The sequence below is a fragment of the Manacus vitellinus genome, unplaced genomic scaffold, assembly GCF_001715985.3.
Source record: "Manacus vitellinus isolate BGI_N305 unplaced genomic scaffold, ASM171598v3 scaffold_37_pilon, whole genome shotgun sequence".
Lineage (NCBI taxonomy): Eukaryota > Metazoa > Chordata > Aves > Passeriformes > Pipridae > Manacus > Manacus vitellinus.
This window is the reverse complement of record NW_021940517.1, coordinates 6966281-6979956: the sequence shown is the minus strand read 5'-3', so window position 1 is coordinate 6979956 and position 13676 is coordinate 6966281. Positions and strand designations below refer to the sequence as shown.

The 13676-nt window shown below is 35.9% G+C and overlaps 1 protein-coding gene across 5 annotated transcripts in view; it reads right to left on the bottom strand.

The window, feature by feature from the left end:
- The window catches only part of MAP3K21 (mitogen-activated protein kinase kinase kinase 21), a 30251-nt gene extending 17526 nt beyond the window's left edge, over positions 1–12725 (bottom strand). For 4 of the 5 annotated variants that reach the window (XR_003915966.1, XR_003915967.1, XM_029961612.1 and 1 more), the window contains exons 1-5: positions 12546–12720; positions 7458–7606; positions 6529–6704; positions 2104–2344; positions 128–250 (exon numbers count right to left, since the gene is read on the bottom strand). Coding sequence is in view for 3 of the 5 variants with exons in the window: in XM_029961612.1 (XP_029817472.1) it covers positions 128–250; positions 2104–2344; positions 6529–6704; positions 7458–7606; positions 12546–12709 (853 nt within the window). In the remaining 2 variants the exon portion in view is untranslated. Of the gene's footprint in view, positions 1–127; positions 251–2103; positions 2345–6528; positions 6705–7457; positions 7607–11097; positions 11253–12545 lie in introns of all 5 variants that reach the window. The other variant, XM_018077408.3, reaches the window with a different exon arrangement.
- Between the last annotated feature and the right edge of the window lie 951 nt (positions 12726–13676).

Here is a 13676-nt window from a genome sequence, read left to right as displayed (position 1 = left end):
ACAATTGTTAGAACAAATTAAGGGATGTGGAAATCAGACAGAAATCTGCTTGGAATCTGATACTACTACCAGCATTTCAGTAAGTATATGGAACATTCTCTATTAGATCAAGCGAGTGGAGACTTACATTGTATAGCTCGAAGACGAGGAATTATTGTGGGGCTACTTGATGGACTAGAGCTGTTACTGTTGAAACTCCTCCTCTTATCCAGATTGGGGGATGCCTGCACTGTTATTTTGTGCTGGAAATCTGTAAGAGAGTAAACCAAATCGGTTTTAATGTTCTGAATAAAAAACTCTCCAGAAGAATAAAGCAAAGTTATATAATAAAGTAGACTTGACTGTATAAGAGATATTCATATTAAAATCACTGAAAAACTCTAACTCTTATTGTAACAATTTAGATATTGAGTTAAACAGGCAGGATTTCACACCTTTATGTGATAAGTTTACAATAACATCAACAAAAGCAAGTAGGTCCAAGAGGACCCAATCTGAGACACATCTACACCACAAGCTGTTATTCATTCCCGTTGGCTGTCACAAGGGGAAAGAAAAATCTCAGTATTTCATCTCAAATCAATCAATATTCAGGGCAATTAGATTTGCCTTATTTTTTTAACATGTAATTCATATACACCATAAAAAAAGCCTTAACAAAGAAATCTCATCTATTCACCTGTCAGAAAAACATGACAGCAAACTACAGAATTACAAATATTTATAGCAAAGTAGTAAAAAAACCCAACTAACAAATATTGATGAGTAGGAAAAAATTTGTGAAATGAAATTTGACAATATGCCCCTCTCCAATCCCCATCATAGTGCAATTATAGTGTACACTATTCTTACAATAGAACTGTCTCGAGGATAAGTTCATCTGAATGTTCTTGCTAACAAGTAGCTAAGTGGTATTCTGAATGAAACTGTTCATTTTATCACTTTTTGAAATTAAATATAAGCAGAACTGGGAACAAAGGACCAAGTATTTAGTTTAAGTTTGTGATCGAGCACAAAGCTATTTAATATGTTTGTCTCTGAGACTGTAGGGTGATTTTTATCTTATTTGCTCTTATTTTTAAAGTAAGGAAAAATAAATTTATTTCACTTGTGCTGAAACAGTACTCTAAATGTACTTACTGCCCTCTTTGTCTCTTTCCACCTACCAGACAGCTATGATTTGGTCAGACGTGTGCTAGCACAGCATGAAGTTCTCACCGCATTTGTAATAAACTGACAGACTTGACCTGGAAGCCACTGAAAGAAAGCCCATCAACACCAGGATGCTGGTACCACTAATGAAGGCTTTCCAATCATTGGTGAAACTTTGAATTTGCATAGTGCTATTTTGTGGCAACATTGAAATGGCACCACTAAAACAGCACCACTAAACTAAAAGAACAAAACTAAAAGGACCTTACTTGCTACAAACATGTCTCCTTTGCAAAGGGGACATTGTAATGCATTCATGGGTGGAATAAAATGCTCTAACATTCAAATTATACCATATTTGTATTCTGAAATAATTTTCTGCTACTATCAGAGTGTTTTCTTGCAAGAAATGAGGCACTGAAGATTGTAACTGCTGTGTCATATTTGTGACTGTAATAAGCATGCAATTTGAACATACTGCACCTGTACCTCCAGCCTTTACAAAATACTGTTTTTCTGCTCAGTATTTCCAAGTTACGGCAAACAGCACTAATATTTGATCATGTTAGAAAGTTCTGGCACATATAAAGAGGTACTTTTCTGTCTGCACAGACACAATGATAACGAAAAGCAAAACTTTGAAACACTCTTAAGTCATGTAACTCCCATGTTAGTAACCTTTCTCTCCAGATACGATGCACTATTAGCTGAATCAGGTGAAAGCTTCTTCCAGCTAAAACGAGGACTACTCCATGAGAATATGATATGTGAAAGTTGTTTCCTTGGGGAGAGGGAGCTATACAATTCTTACCAAATCTTTTTATGTATTTACGGTAGAAGGACCTGGCAACAAATTAAAATAGTAGCCAGCATTGAAAACGTGAACCATGGAACTGAAGCCCGCATATTTAATTGTTACATGTACTGCGAACTCTAAGAAAAATGGCAAACCTGAAGGCAAACTAATTCTGTGTCCATCTTTAAGTTTCAACCGGCTTCTTTTAAACTTCCCCTTCCTCTTCTTTACATTTGGTTTCTCTTGATTTAACTGGAATATCATGATATTCAGCTCACGCTCCAGTACATCGATCTCACGTTCTGCTAACTGTTGCTCACGGCGCTTCAGTAATTCTTCTTGAGATTTTTGCTGAAGAGCTGCTCTTGTCAACTCCTCTTCTCGTGATCGAAGCTCCTGAAGGTAAGATCCACAAAGAGAAACTAAGTAATTATATGGAGGGAATAATAAAGGATATATAAAGTGCACAGTAGTTTTTATTTCCTGTTTTATTTTCATGATGCACTATACACATGTAACATGCACATACGACCTTCTGATAGTTCTCCATTCTGAATAAGCCAAGATTCTGTATTCAGAATCAAGCATTATACAGATTTCCTTATAACTTGAGTCACTTTACTTAAGGTAGATAAGCAGTGGCAATGTGGACAGCACATGCAATCAAAGATTATCAGTTTACAGCCTAGTAGAAAATTTTCTCCAAGTATTTCACATCAGAAACTATTGCATAGCATGAGGGCTGCTCCTAGATAGCTTCTATGCATTAACATAAAGCCAATGACCTGACAAATACACAAATTATTGCCTTTATCTTAAATTCTCTAACCTTTCCTGTTTTTCAGCCATGTCTTAAGTAGCACTTTTCTATCTAGAACAGCAATCAGTATTACACTGAATGAGGATTAGTGTAATAGGATAAACTAAGTCATAAGACAGAAGACAGCTGTTTCTTAATTAAAATCCAGCAGGTATCTGCAACATCAAACAGCTACTAACCACTGAATTGCAACACAGACTCCCCAACCATCACACTCAAAATAGTTGTTCTTCTCTTTTCATTCTTTTTTTTTTTTTGAAAAAGAAATGCTTTAGTAAGGAAGCTAGTTAATTTTTCAGGTTAAGTGAACACCCAAAGCCAAACAGCTGTAAACCTACCATCGTAAAATTATCTTATTCTTCAGTTTCCAAAATCTGTTAAAATACATTTGAAATTAAAGATCTTCCTAATTTTAGACCTTCCTTCACAGTACAGGGCAGGAAGCAGACTTACCCAGAAGTCTTGTACTCAGTATTGCTAATAATACTGTAGTGAAAGTACTGGAAAAGAAGAACTAAATGTGACTTGTACCCTATGTTTCTCACCACATAAATTTTCCATATGCTTGTGTAAATTCTACCTGTATTTAAACTGAAATTCAATTCAAAGTAGAATACCATCATTTGAAATAAAGCTATGCTAAAAGTTCAGGATATCTAAGAATCTTATTTAAATTGAATTAACGCTGTCACTGTACAATTCTGTAACTGTGGTGTTGCTTGGGGTTCTTTGTTTGTGTGTCTTTGTTTTGTTTTTATTTCAGAGTAGGCCGCCTACCTCTGCTCCCCAGTGTCCAGCAATGTTGCATGCCAGGAGAACTCCTTATTGCATACTGTGAAAGCAAAAACCCAAACTATTTTCCCTTTTTAACTCCTACTTTGCCTTGAATAAATTAATTCCTGAACTAACTACACTACTTCAGTGTTTTCAAATAAGGGGATGTTCAAATGTTCTTGCCAAAAAGACTATCAATGTCAAAAGACAGGTTGGCACTGAAGCAAACTGGTTCAGTGAGAAGGGTTGTTTTTTTTACTTACAAATATAGCACACATACACTGCTTATGAGGGGTTTAAAATTTAATTGACATGAGTGACAAATTTCACATGGTTTACTAATTTTGAGTGAGCTTGTTTTAACACAATATTTGGGAAAAAAAATTTAACTGACCCACTTAACATAGACTGTTTTGCTACAGGCAATTCTGTCTCTTTGAAATTCAAGGGAATCTGTCTTCATGCCAGCAAGTAAGGCTTTGAGTTGTGTTCTTCTGTTTGGTTTGTTTTTATTAAAGATATTTAAAAACTTAATTTAGAGACTGCTGCAAATCCTCACTTTCCTCCTCCTCCTGTACAGTCAAAATAGGACAACCTAAACCAAGGGTTGAAAGTAGAAGTTAAATGAATTCAAATTTAGAATAAAGGTACTTTAGACTTGAAATAGAGAAGATTTTTATTACTTTATCAGTACAGTAATAACAGTGCATTAGGAGACACTGTTGATTTTCCATCTTTCACTGTCCTCAAATCCAGGTGCCATAAAACTCAGTAACTAGGCAAAAATTGAGAGCCTGAACTGAAATAGCAGACAGTATAGAAAAAGTGTTTCCTCACTGAGAGATTAAGTATTTACTCTTTTCAAAATAAACTAATTAAAAACACACTTACTGCAATTAGTTATGCAATGTTTCCACACCGCTCTACAATTAAAACACCCATTGTAAGGAAGCTAGAAAAGAATTCTATATTTAAGTTGCTCAAAAACATTTGTCAGAAGAAGATTGTGATCTCTTGGAGTGGGAGTTACCATCACCCATTTGCAGCAAGCCCTTGAGGAAATTCCTCCAGCTACAGAAGTTCCTCTTTTACAGGAGGAATGAGACTCCATGCAGAGGTTTTTTGTTTGTTTTATTATTATTATATAAATATTTGATAGACATTACTTTTCCCCTAGTAGCTGACAGCAAAATTGATACTGTGCCAAATTAAATAAGCCCGCACGCATGAAAACCTTGTGTAAGCCAAAGTTACGTGCTTTCATTCTTAAACAAGTTTACCTAATTAGGGTAGATGCCTCTGGAGATGCACTTACTTTGGCATATAAGAAGTAAATTTCATTTTATCTTTTCCCCTCCCTAATTAAGCTTAACTCACTTCTACACAAAAATATGACTCTCCTCCCAAATCTTTTCACTGGCTTATTTAACCCTAAACTTGATTTAGTCACATTTTCCTTTGATAGGCAATCTCATACTGGACTAATGCCTCCAGAAAAATAAAAAAACAAATAGAAAACCTGAATGAGAATGCCTGTTACAATTGCTCCCAGAGTAAAAAGAGGAAAATGGTTGACTGAGCTGTAGCTGGAGGGGCGGAAAAGAGAGTATGCTCTGTGGCAGGCTGTGGCAAGTGAACACAGTGACCCCACGGCAAGTAAAAAAGGAAGCCTCTACTCTCTGTAGAGGGACTATAACTCATCTGCAAAGGAAGAGGTCTGACAGCTACTGAGGCACACAGCCCAGCTCTAGCACACTGTATGCCCAGTGCAGGCAGGACGGAGACTACAGAGACAACACTTATCCAGTTCTGTGAACTGGAATGGAAGAGGGAAATGCAGAGGGTGGAAGAAACAGTAGATAGGAAGTGTGTACAATTATTATTGAAAATACTGTAATCTTAATGGTAATCAATAAATTCTAACACCACATATGCTGATATTACAGTAGATAAGTAATGTCAGGCCCATCACTAGCCAACAGTCCTCAAACAGCCACTTGTGACACTTGAGGACGAGTGAAGGACAAAGGGTACAAAGAATGACTCACAAGATGAGAGCTTAGTTCTTGGTTTTGTCAAAGTTAAGCAGCTACGTCTTTTATGAAGATTTCTTCACAAATCATGGTATCTCAATTATTGTCTTCCTTATCTATTACCACTTCATGAAAAATAATAGCAAATATATACTGGGCAATAAGTATACTGCAAAGAAGGAATCTGTTTCTACAGATTCTAGAAGTATTTTTAAGAGGGACTTGAGAGGACACCTGGCCTATTCTAACTGTTATCTTTATCAAGTTGTCTATAGGAAAACATAAAACTTAGGGTAATTAAAACCAAGTTAAAGTAAGTAAAAGAGAGGGCAAAGAAAATTGACAGTGAGTACTCATTTAGTACAAATATATCATGATATGAGAGTACGGAAAGAACATCAGTGACAGAAATCTGAATGATAAACAATAGAAACTGGATTTGCTGATTCATGAATATGAGTTTGACCTTATTAATATCTGGCAAGAATGTGTCCCAAACTGCAACACTGAAAGACATCCATATTACCACTCTGTTCAGGAAGAAGAGAGATAAAAGCACTGTCCCGTTTTTGGAAAAGAAGCCACAGGATCCAGTCATATAAGAGGATGAAAGGCTTTTTGTTCCCACAGCTGAGGAGAATGTTCGACAGCAGCCGAAAATTTGCAGTGGTTATAAAGATTAGCTAAGTGATAAATGCAACTGAAGTGATACATTCAAACATACATGAAAAAAACACATTTTAAAAAAGAGCCTAGAATGCCCCATTTACAGATCTACAACCTGTTTTCTTTGGGGAGACAGGTGTGGATATGATTCTTTTTCAACTGCCTGTATACTTGCATGAGTACATTGGTAAGCCACAATTCAAAAGTTCAAAACGGCTGTTATCACGTAAACATACATACACACATACACTTCCTTCACTGCCATGCGATTGGAAAAATCAACTTACTTTTTCCTTGGTCCTCAATTCATTAAATATCTGCTGAATTTCCAATTTCCAGTCATCTTGCATGGAATGGAAAGACTCTTGAGGCATTTCAGTCATAACTGCCCCTTCGATGGCAGTAAGCTGTTCAAGAATTAAGGCAAACGATGGTCGGATATGAGGGTCCTGCTCCCAGCATTCTAGAATTTATCAAAATCCTGTCAGTTTTTAATAGTACAGAGAACTTTTTGAAGAACTACATGAATTTCAAGTTACTACTGCATTTCAATTTCTACTATGTTCCCTTTACCTGCAAGGTTTCCCTAGTTTCTTTTCAATTTACAGAGGTGACATCTACTACTCGTACTCAGAGGACTGCTTTTGTATAAAGTGTAAACTTTTTTTTCATCTCTATCTTTAGCATCTGAAACAGCAAATCTAGCAGTATTGCTCAGAAGGGTTACATATAAAAGGTAAAGAAATTCATTAAACACATGGAAATAGCCATTAGCAAGCAATGTTTATTTCTCTCTAAAAGATTTCCAAAACATTTTTGACACTCAAGAAGAAACAATGAGGAAAAATGGCATTTGCAATTCTTCCTCTTGGGATTTTAATGTTGATCTGGTATTAATCTGTAGTCTGTTCTGTAATTTGTGAAAATTAATGCAATTTCAGTGTAAAAGGAAACCTGTAAAAATCAGAGCAAAAACTGTACTCTATCAGTACTGAAGACCTTACATGCAACACAGTAATAACTGTTCAACTTCCTCAGAAACACACCCAACTGTCTGTAACACCAGATTGCTGTGTAAAAAACCCACCAAAATACTTGGTACACAGCACATTATCAAATGAGGTATTTATTTTGCAACTCCATGACTATTACAAGCAAGGATACACACCCCCAAAATGTAAATATTTAAATACATAGGAAGAAACAACATAGATACCTTTCATTAGTTTTGCAAATGGTTCAGGGCACGTGGATGGAATGGGCAGAGTAAGTTTATTGACAGCAACTCCATAAGCCACAGCGAGGCCATCGATGCCACGGTAAGGAACTTCTCCTGTAAGCAGTTCCCACAGCAACACTCCGTAACTACAAAAGGTAATTTTTTTTAACAGTTATTTTCTGAATATTGTTTACTCAAGAACAAACAAATAGCTGTCCAATCATGTACTGAAATTCATGAGGATTTCCAAGTCAAAGGCGAATGCCTTTAAGAGTCATCTCTACTTTTGTCATCTTACACCTTTCCACTAATAGCGATTAACCAAACTGCATGTGACTTCAGGACTGGCTCGTGCTCCCATTCAAAGTGTAAGCCTGAAGCCAAATCTATAGAAATGCTTGTATCACAAAAATCTGTCTAACAATCAGAAATCCTAATGACAGGAAAACAAGCAACCTTCTCCCCTCCAAAAAACAACCAACCAACCAATCAACCAAAACAAACAATAAAAACAAATCCTTAGCAGAGCATTCAGTCCTTTCCAAACATTTCACAACAATTTACCTAGATGTACATGTTTGTTTGTTTTGTTGTTTTTTTTTTTAAATAATAGTAATAAAAACTACAGAAAACCCCCAGCTTTATTTGGAAGTCTGCATTTCTGATCCCCCTGTGTGTATATAAAGGCCAGCTAACTTGTCACTTCCCACTGAAGAGGCAAAGAGATTGAGAAATTATTTCACACACAACTAATTTCTCCATACTAGAGAAAAAAAAAACCTCAAAAAACCAAATAGAACAACATTGTTTCCAGTGAAAGCTGGTGGAATGAAGAAATCTTTTCTCAGTGTCAGGTACAGAAATCAAGAATTACAGGAATTCCTATTGCAGCAACAATAACCATAAGAATTTCTGCTACGCTCTTCACTTTAAAAGAAGAGCTGAGTGTTGCTTTTACCTTCTTTGGGTTTGTATGCCAAACTCTTGGTTTATTCAAATGATCCAAGCCCCTGCAAAGGGCTGGGACAGCATGCTTGCTGCCGTGGCTCTACAGTTCCTATTCCACCACCACTTAAATGGGTATCTTTCACAGCCATTTTTGTGGAAGTAGGAACTACTCCTTTCAGAATCTAAGCCTAAAGTGGACTTTATGACTGGGTTTTGTTTTTTGTACGCCCCCTCCACCTCACTTCCCCTCCTCTCTCCTGGCCAGGCAACCACTAAGAGTAGAATAATGATACAAAGGACAACCTATTGCTGCTTTTGAATAGTTATGTGAGCAGGCAAAGGGAAAAAAACAGAATACAAACTATTGCTCTTGCCCCTTCTCTCCAGATGTGCAAAGAAACCTCATGCAAGTTTTGCAAGACCAGACTGAACTCTCCAACATGAGGAAAAATGTATACTGCACTGAGGAAATAATGGCTATGTACCCCTCAGTACTCGATTTAGAGCAGTACAAGTAGAGCAGATGTGACAGGGAGGAGAACACAAGCTTGTTAAGTTTTTCTATCACTCTCTGCTTAATGAGGAAAGTCAGTCAGCATTATACAAGACCTTCCAACATCACTTTAGTAAACAATAAAACAGCAAACTACACAGTATCAGCACAAATATCAGCAGTGCTTTATTATCTGTGGTCTGTTTGTCTAGGAATTTTTGTGTCTCACAAAATCTTATAAAACTAATGAATTTACAGTTCCAATACTTATTCAAAAGTGGAGGAAAATAGTCTGTACCTGTCTATAAAAGACAAAGGAATAAAAAAGTCTTATGGTTAATAATTTCCTCCTTATTTTTCTGGTCTAATCTCTGCATTTGCTTGTATACTTGAAGAAGGATAAAATAAAATAATGAATTCCAATTTGTTTTAAATTAGTGGTATTCTGACAAAAATGAATACAGTGTTTCCTGCAGTACACACGTATTTTATGCCTGATGGAGGAATACTGAACTAGAGCTCATTTTTGTGCTTAGAGAAAGAGTAAAAAATTTCTCAGCAAGCACAGACTATTCTAAATTCAAGGAATTCCCTTGTTCAGACTATTCTATATGTATTCTAGCATGAATTCTGAAGGTAAGCAGAACATTAAATTTAACTAAAAAGAAGTCACCTTTATAAAAAGTTGTGTCATACTATTAGTTTTAGTTGTATTTACAATTCAAGCCTTTAATCTTTAATAGTTCTCAACAGTGCAAATAAGGTGATTGTAAAGTTTTAAACAGACCAATACAGTAACAGCCTTTTAATGAAAGCAGTCTTAATATCAAGTACCAAGGGCCAGCATTATGGGGGGAAAGCTGTAAGGAGGAAGCCTCAACACATTATAGTCTTGCCATGCTGGAGTGTTTCGGAAGTACTAATCTTTATCTAGAACAACAACTACTTATTAACTCTCAATTACAGAAGTAGCTACTTTGTGTATTAAATTTCACACACAATTGTCCTGTGTATACAGTCAGAGTTTCTAAGAAACAGCCTTTTTTTAAAGAACAAAAGCCATGTCCCTTTCCAATTTCAGCAAAAGGCCAAAAACACAGGCTTGAAATACACATTTTTAAACCACGAAAACTAATGCACTTTCAAAAATATGGTAAATATTTTCACTATTAAAATTATTTTCCTGCAGTCAAATGTGATTTAAGTCTTACTATATCTCATGCCAATGAACACTTGCTGGTTTTACATATTTCAAAAGAAGAAAATCTGAAGGTAAAGTTCTCAAAGTTTATTTTACTCTACAATCCATCTTCTAGAGCAGTAAGCACTGCTATATGAATCACTTCTAATTTATACAAATGTGCTAGGCAAAAGCAGCTACAAATTCTGCTGTATAGTAAAAGCATCCCAGCTTTGCCCAGGGCTTGTACAACCAAGACACATGTTACTGTAAAGACCACTGCTGAAGCACACCATCAGCACTTGGAAATCTGTGGGCATATCTGCACTTTCAGGCTCCATACACAAAACTAAGACCAATGTACCACTTAGAAGTGCATGATGATTGATGGAAAGGTAGGGCTAAAATGTAGAATTCTTGTTTGGGAATTTGGAAGTATATGCTAAAGAATAATAAATCCAGTAGTTAAAACTCGGGCTTGGAAAGCAAAAGGATACACGTGCAGGGCCTGGAAAGCACTAGTTCTGCTATCTAGGATGACACCTGAGAACATGCAGCCTGGAAGGCTCTGCATGAAAATACTCCCACAACATTTCCAAGCACTGGCAAATTCTGGAAGACTAGTTACAAGTGTGAGTTGCCTCAACTTGAGTAGCCTCAATTGCTCTTTTTTTTCTAATAAGAGGTCTGCAGATACCATTTGGAGTCTCAGAATTCGGTATGTGTAACTGAAGTTTAGATTGCTCTTGAAACATACTGTGTTCTTACACTAGAGAGACCCATACTTAAACTGGTAACCTGAATACTTTTTAAAGCAAAAACCACTCTTGGTAATCAGGGTATTCTTTACTTGCTTTTCTTTTAAAGAAAGAGTAAAGATAAGCAAAAGAATAGATCAAGGTGCAGTAAGCAGAAAATCTTTAGAAGCTAAGAAAGTATAAACTATACTGTAAAATGCAGCCTTTCTACTTAAAAACCTCTCCTGTTAGACTTCCATCATTGAACTAAATACTTACATTTTTACAAGAGAGGCGTGCAGAAGAGAAGGCGAAGAAGAGAAATACTGTAGGTTCCAAAAATGTAAACTAATGTTGCAGCAGAATATAAAATAATTGCACCAAAGCATACCCCCTCAGATACCTAAAATCACAGCAACAAGACTGGACAGGACCTGTAATTAAGCATGGAATACAGCTGATTAGGGAAACGCCTACACGCAACCTCCACCCCGCAAAAGAAAAAAAAAATTAAAGAAAAAAGTAAGAATGGAAAAAAAAAATGAAGCAAAAGATGTTGCCCAACTGGGCATCAACTCAGACTGTTGTAAAAAAAATTTGTTCCAGACAAATGAGCGTCACAAAACAGCAGTGCAGATACAGAATCATCCTGAGAATACCAGAAGTATTACTTCATGCTGCAGAATATCATGCATCTAAGCAAAACAGGACCCTATTTTTGAATAATACAACATAGAACATGTATAAGGCGGCATGAGAAAACAGATTGAATTCCTTCCCTCCTTCCCCAAATAGCTACCTTGGATTCTTCAGAGAAAACATATCAAAAAGAAAGGAAATACAGACTTTTCAGGGTGAGGCATAGCAGCTTGTAGAGCCTACTGTGCAATCACTGCTTTTCTGTACTCACAAAACACAACTAAATTAAAGTTTAAATTACCCTTCTACGGTACACGTATCCCACACTACATCACTCAAAAATAGCATCATTAGTGAGAGCCATATTATTTATATTATCCACAATAACGTCTTTAACGAGAAATTCACAAATTTAACGTAGGGCGTTTCCCATCTTTAAAATTAGAGAGCAAGTTAAAACAATTTGTGCTGAATACACTCTCCTCACTCCAGCTAGTGGAAGCAAAATCTCTATAAATGTAGAAGCTTAAACTTTTACACACAATCACATTCTGGAGTCCTAAAAACAGCACTAATTCAAGTTAACATTTGGCAAAGTTCTGGTTTGCAGCTTATTTTTCTTTATCAGACAAATAAGGTAATAATTGGTTGGTCCCATTCTTCAAGCAGTTTCAGAATTTTCAGACATCTGATATAAGGTAAACCTACCAATGTGAGAACAATCACACATTAATATGGCAAAAGCATACAGTTGTTTATATTAAGAGTCCAGATAAATACTTGGGTATCTTAATCAACAGGTATTTTAAAGGCTTCTCTTAATGAGACCTTGCTTTAAAAAAAGAAAAAAACCAACTGTTATTTTCCCTTTCCCTCCTCCAACATGTAAGTAATGGATAATAAAAGATAGAAAAAATGAAGCAGATACTGAGAAATGCATTTGCTTCTTAGTAGAGTTAAACTTGCCATATGTTGAGACAATAACCTAGCAAACCACAAAAAAAAAAAAAGAAACCACAAATCAAAATTCTCTCAAAAACCTCAACACAGTTCCAGCAAACAGGGTCTTCAGCAGACAGACTTCTTACCTCCAAATATCACTTCCTTTAGAAAACATGGAGGACTTGATAACTTCTGGAGCCATCCATGCATAAGTCCCTGCTGCACTCATTTTGGTTGTTCTGTGCCACTCTCTAGCCAGACCGAAGTCTGTAATCTTCAGAGTTTTATTACAAATGTCATCATGTTCCATCTTCTCTAGCAACAAAACTGCAAAAGATTGAGTTTGTAAATTAATGCAATGGCAAATAAAAAAATATCCATTCCTGTTATTAATTTCACATACAATTTGTACAGCACAGATAATTGTATACTTTAAATGTTGTGAAAATATTATTGCAATTTTTATAAGCATGAAATTTTTTTTTGGTAATTCTAAGCTATTTCTCGCTTTCATAGCTTAGAATACCTACAGTGTCATGAGTTCCTTATGCAACTGTGTGAATATATATTAAACTAGCATAAAAAAAATCCATGGGAGGTGTAAAGTAAATCACATTAACTATAAGAAAGCCCAGAATCTTAATATCCCAAATGATGACAGGCTGTGAGAAAAGTATTCACTTTGCAACAAGATTCTGAAATCATAAAAAATACTAGCACTAGTAAACAAAAAACAAATGTAAAGAATTCTTATAAAAGACATTGAAAAAAAAAAATCAGGATACATTAGGTCACTGTATAAAATCCATCCTTAATGCTGAACCCAATCCTGGCTCCCACTCATCTCAGAAAGTATACAACAGAACTGAAAGTGGCATGGAAAAAGAAAATTATAGGTAATAATTGTTCACAGTTTCTCAATAGAAGAAATGGATGCCCATTGGGTAAAAATTAGCGGATAAGAATCAAACACATGGCAGTCATTCATACAACATACAGGTAGGTGAACTTTGGAATTCTTGGCACAGTATGTGAATATTATTATTTTACAAAGCACCTACACAAATTCACAGAAGTCAACTTGATACAGGAAATTTATATCAAGGAAGTAAGTTTATGTTCAAGAAATCGCTGGGCCACAAATCAGAACAAGTTGGGAGAGTCAGTTTGTCTTGGGAGTCCCCAGCTGACAACAGGACACTAGACTTGGATCGAGTCCCTGTTATGTTATATACACTGCACTTTCACAAATGTTAGAGAGTAAATTATCCTTTTCT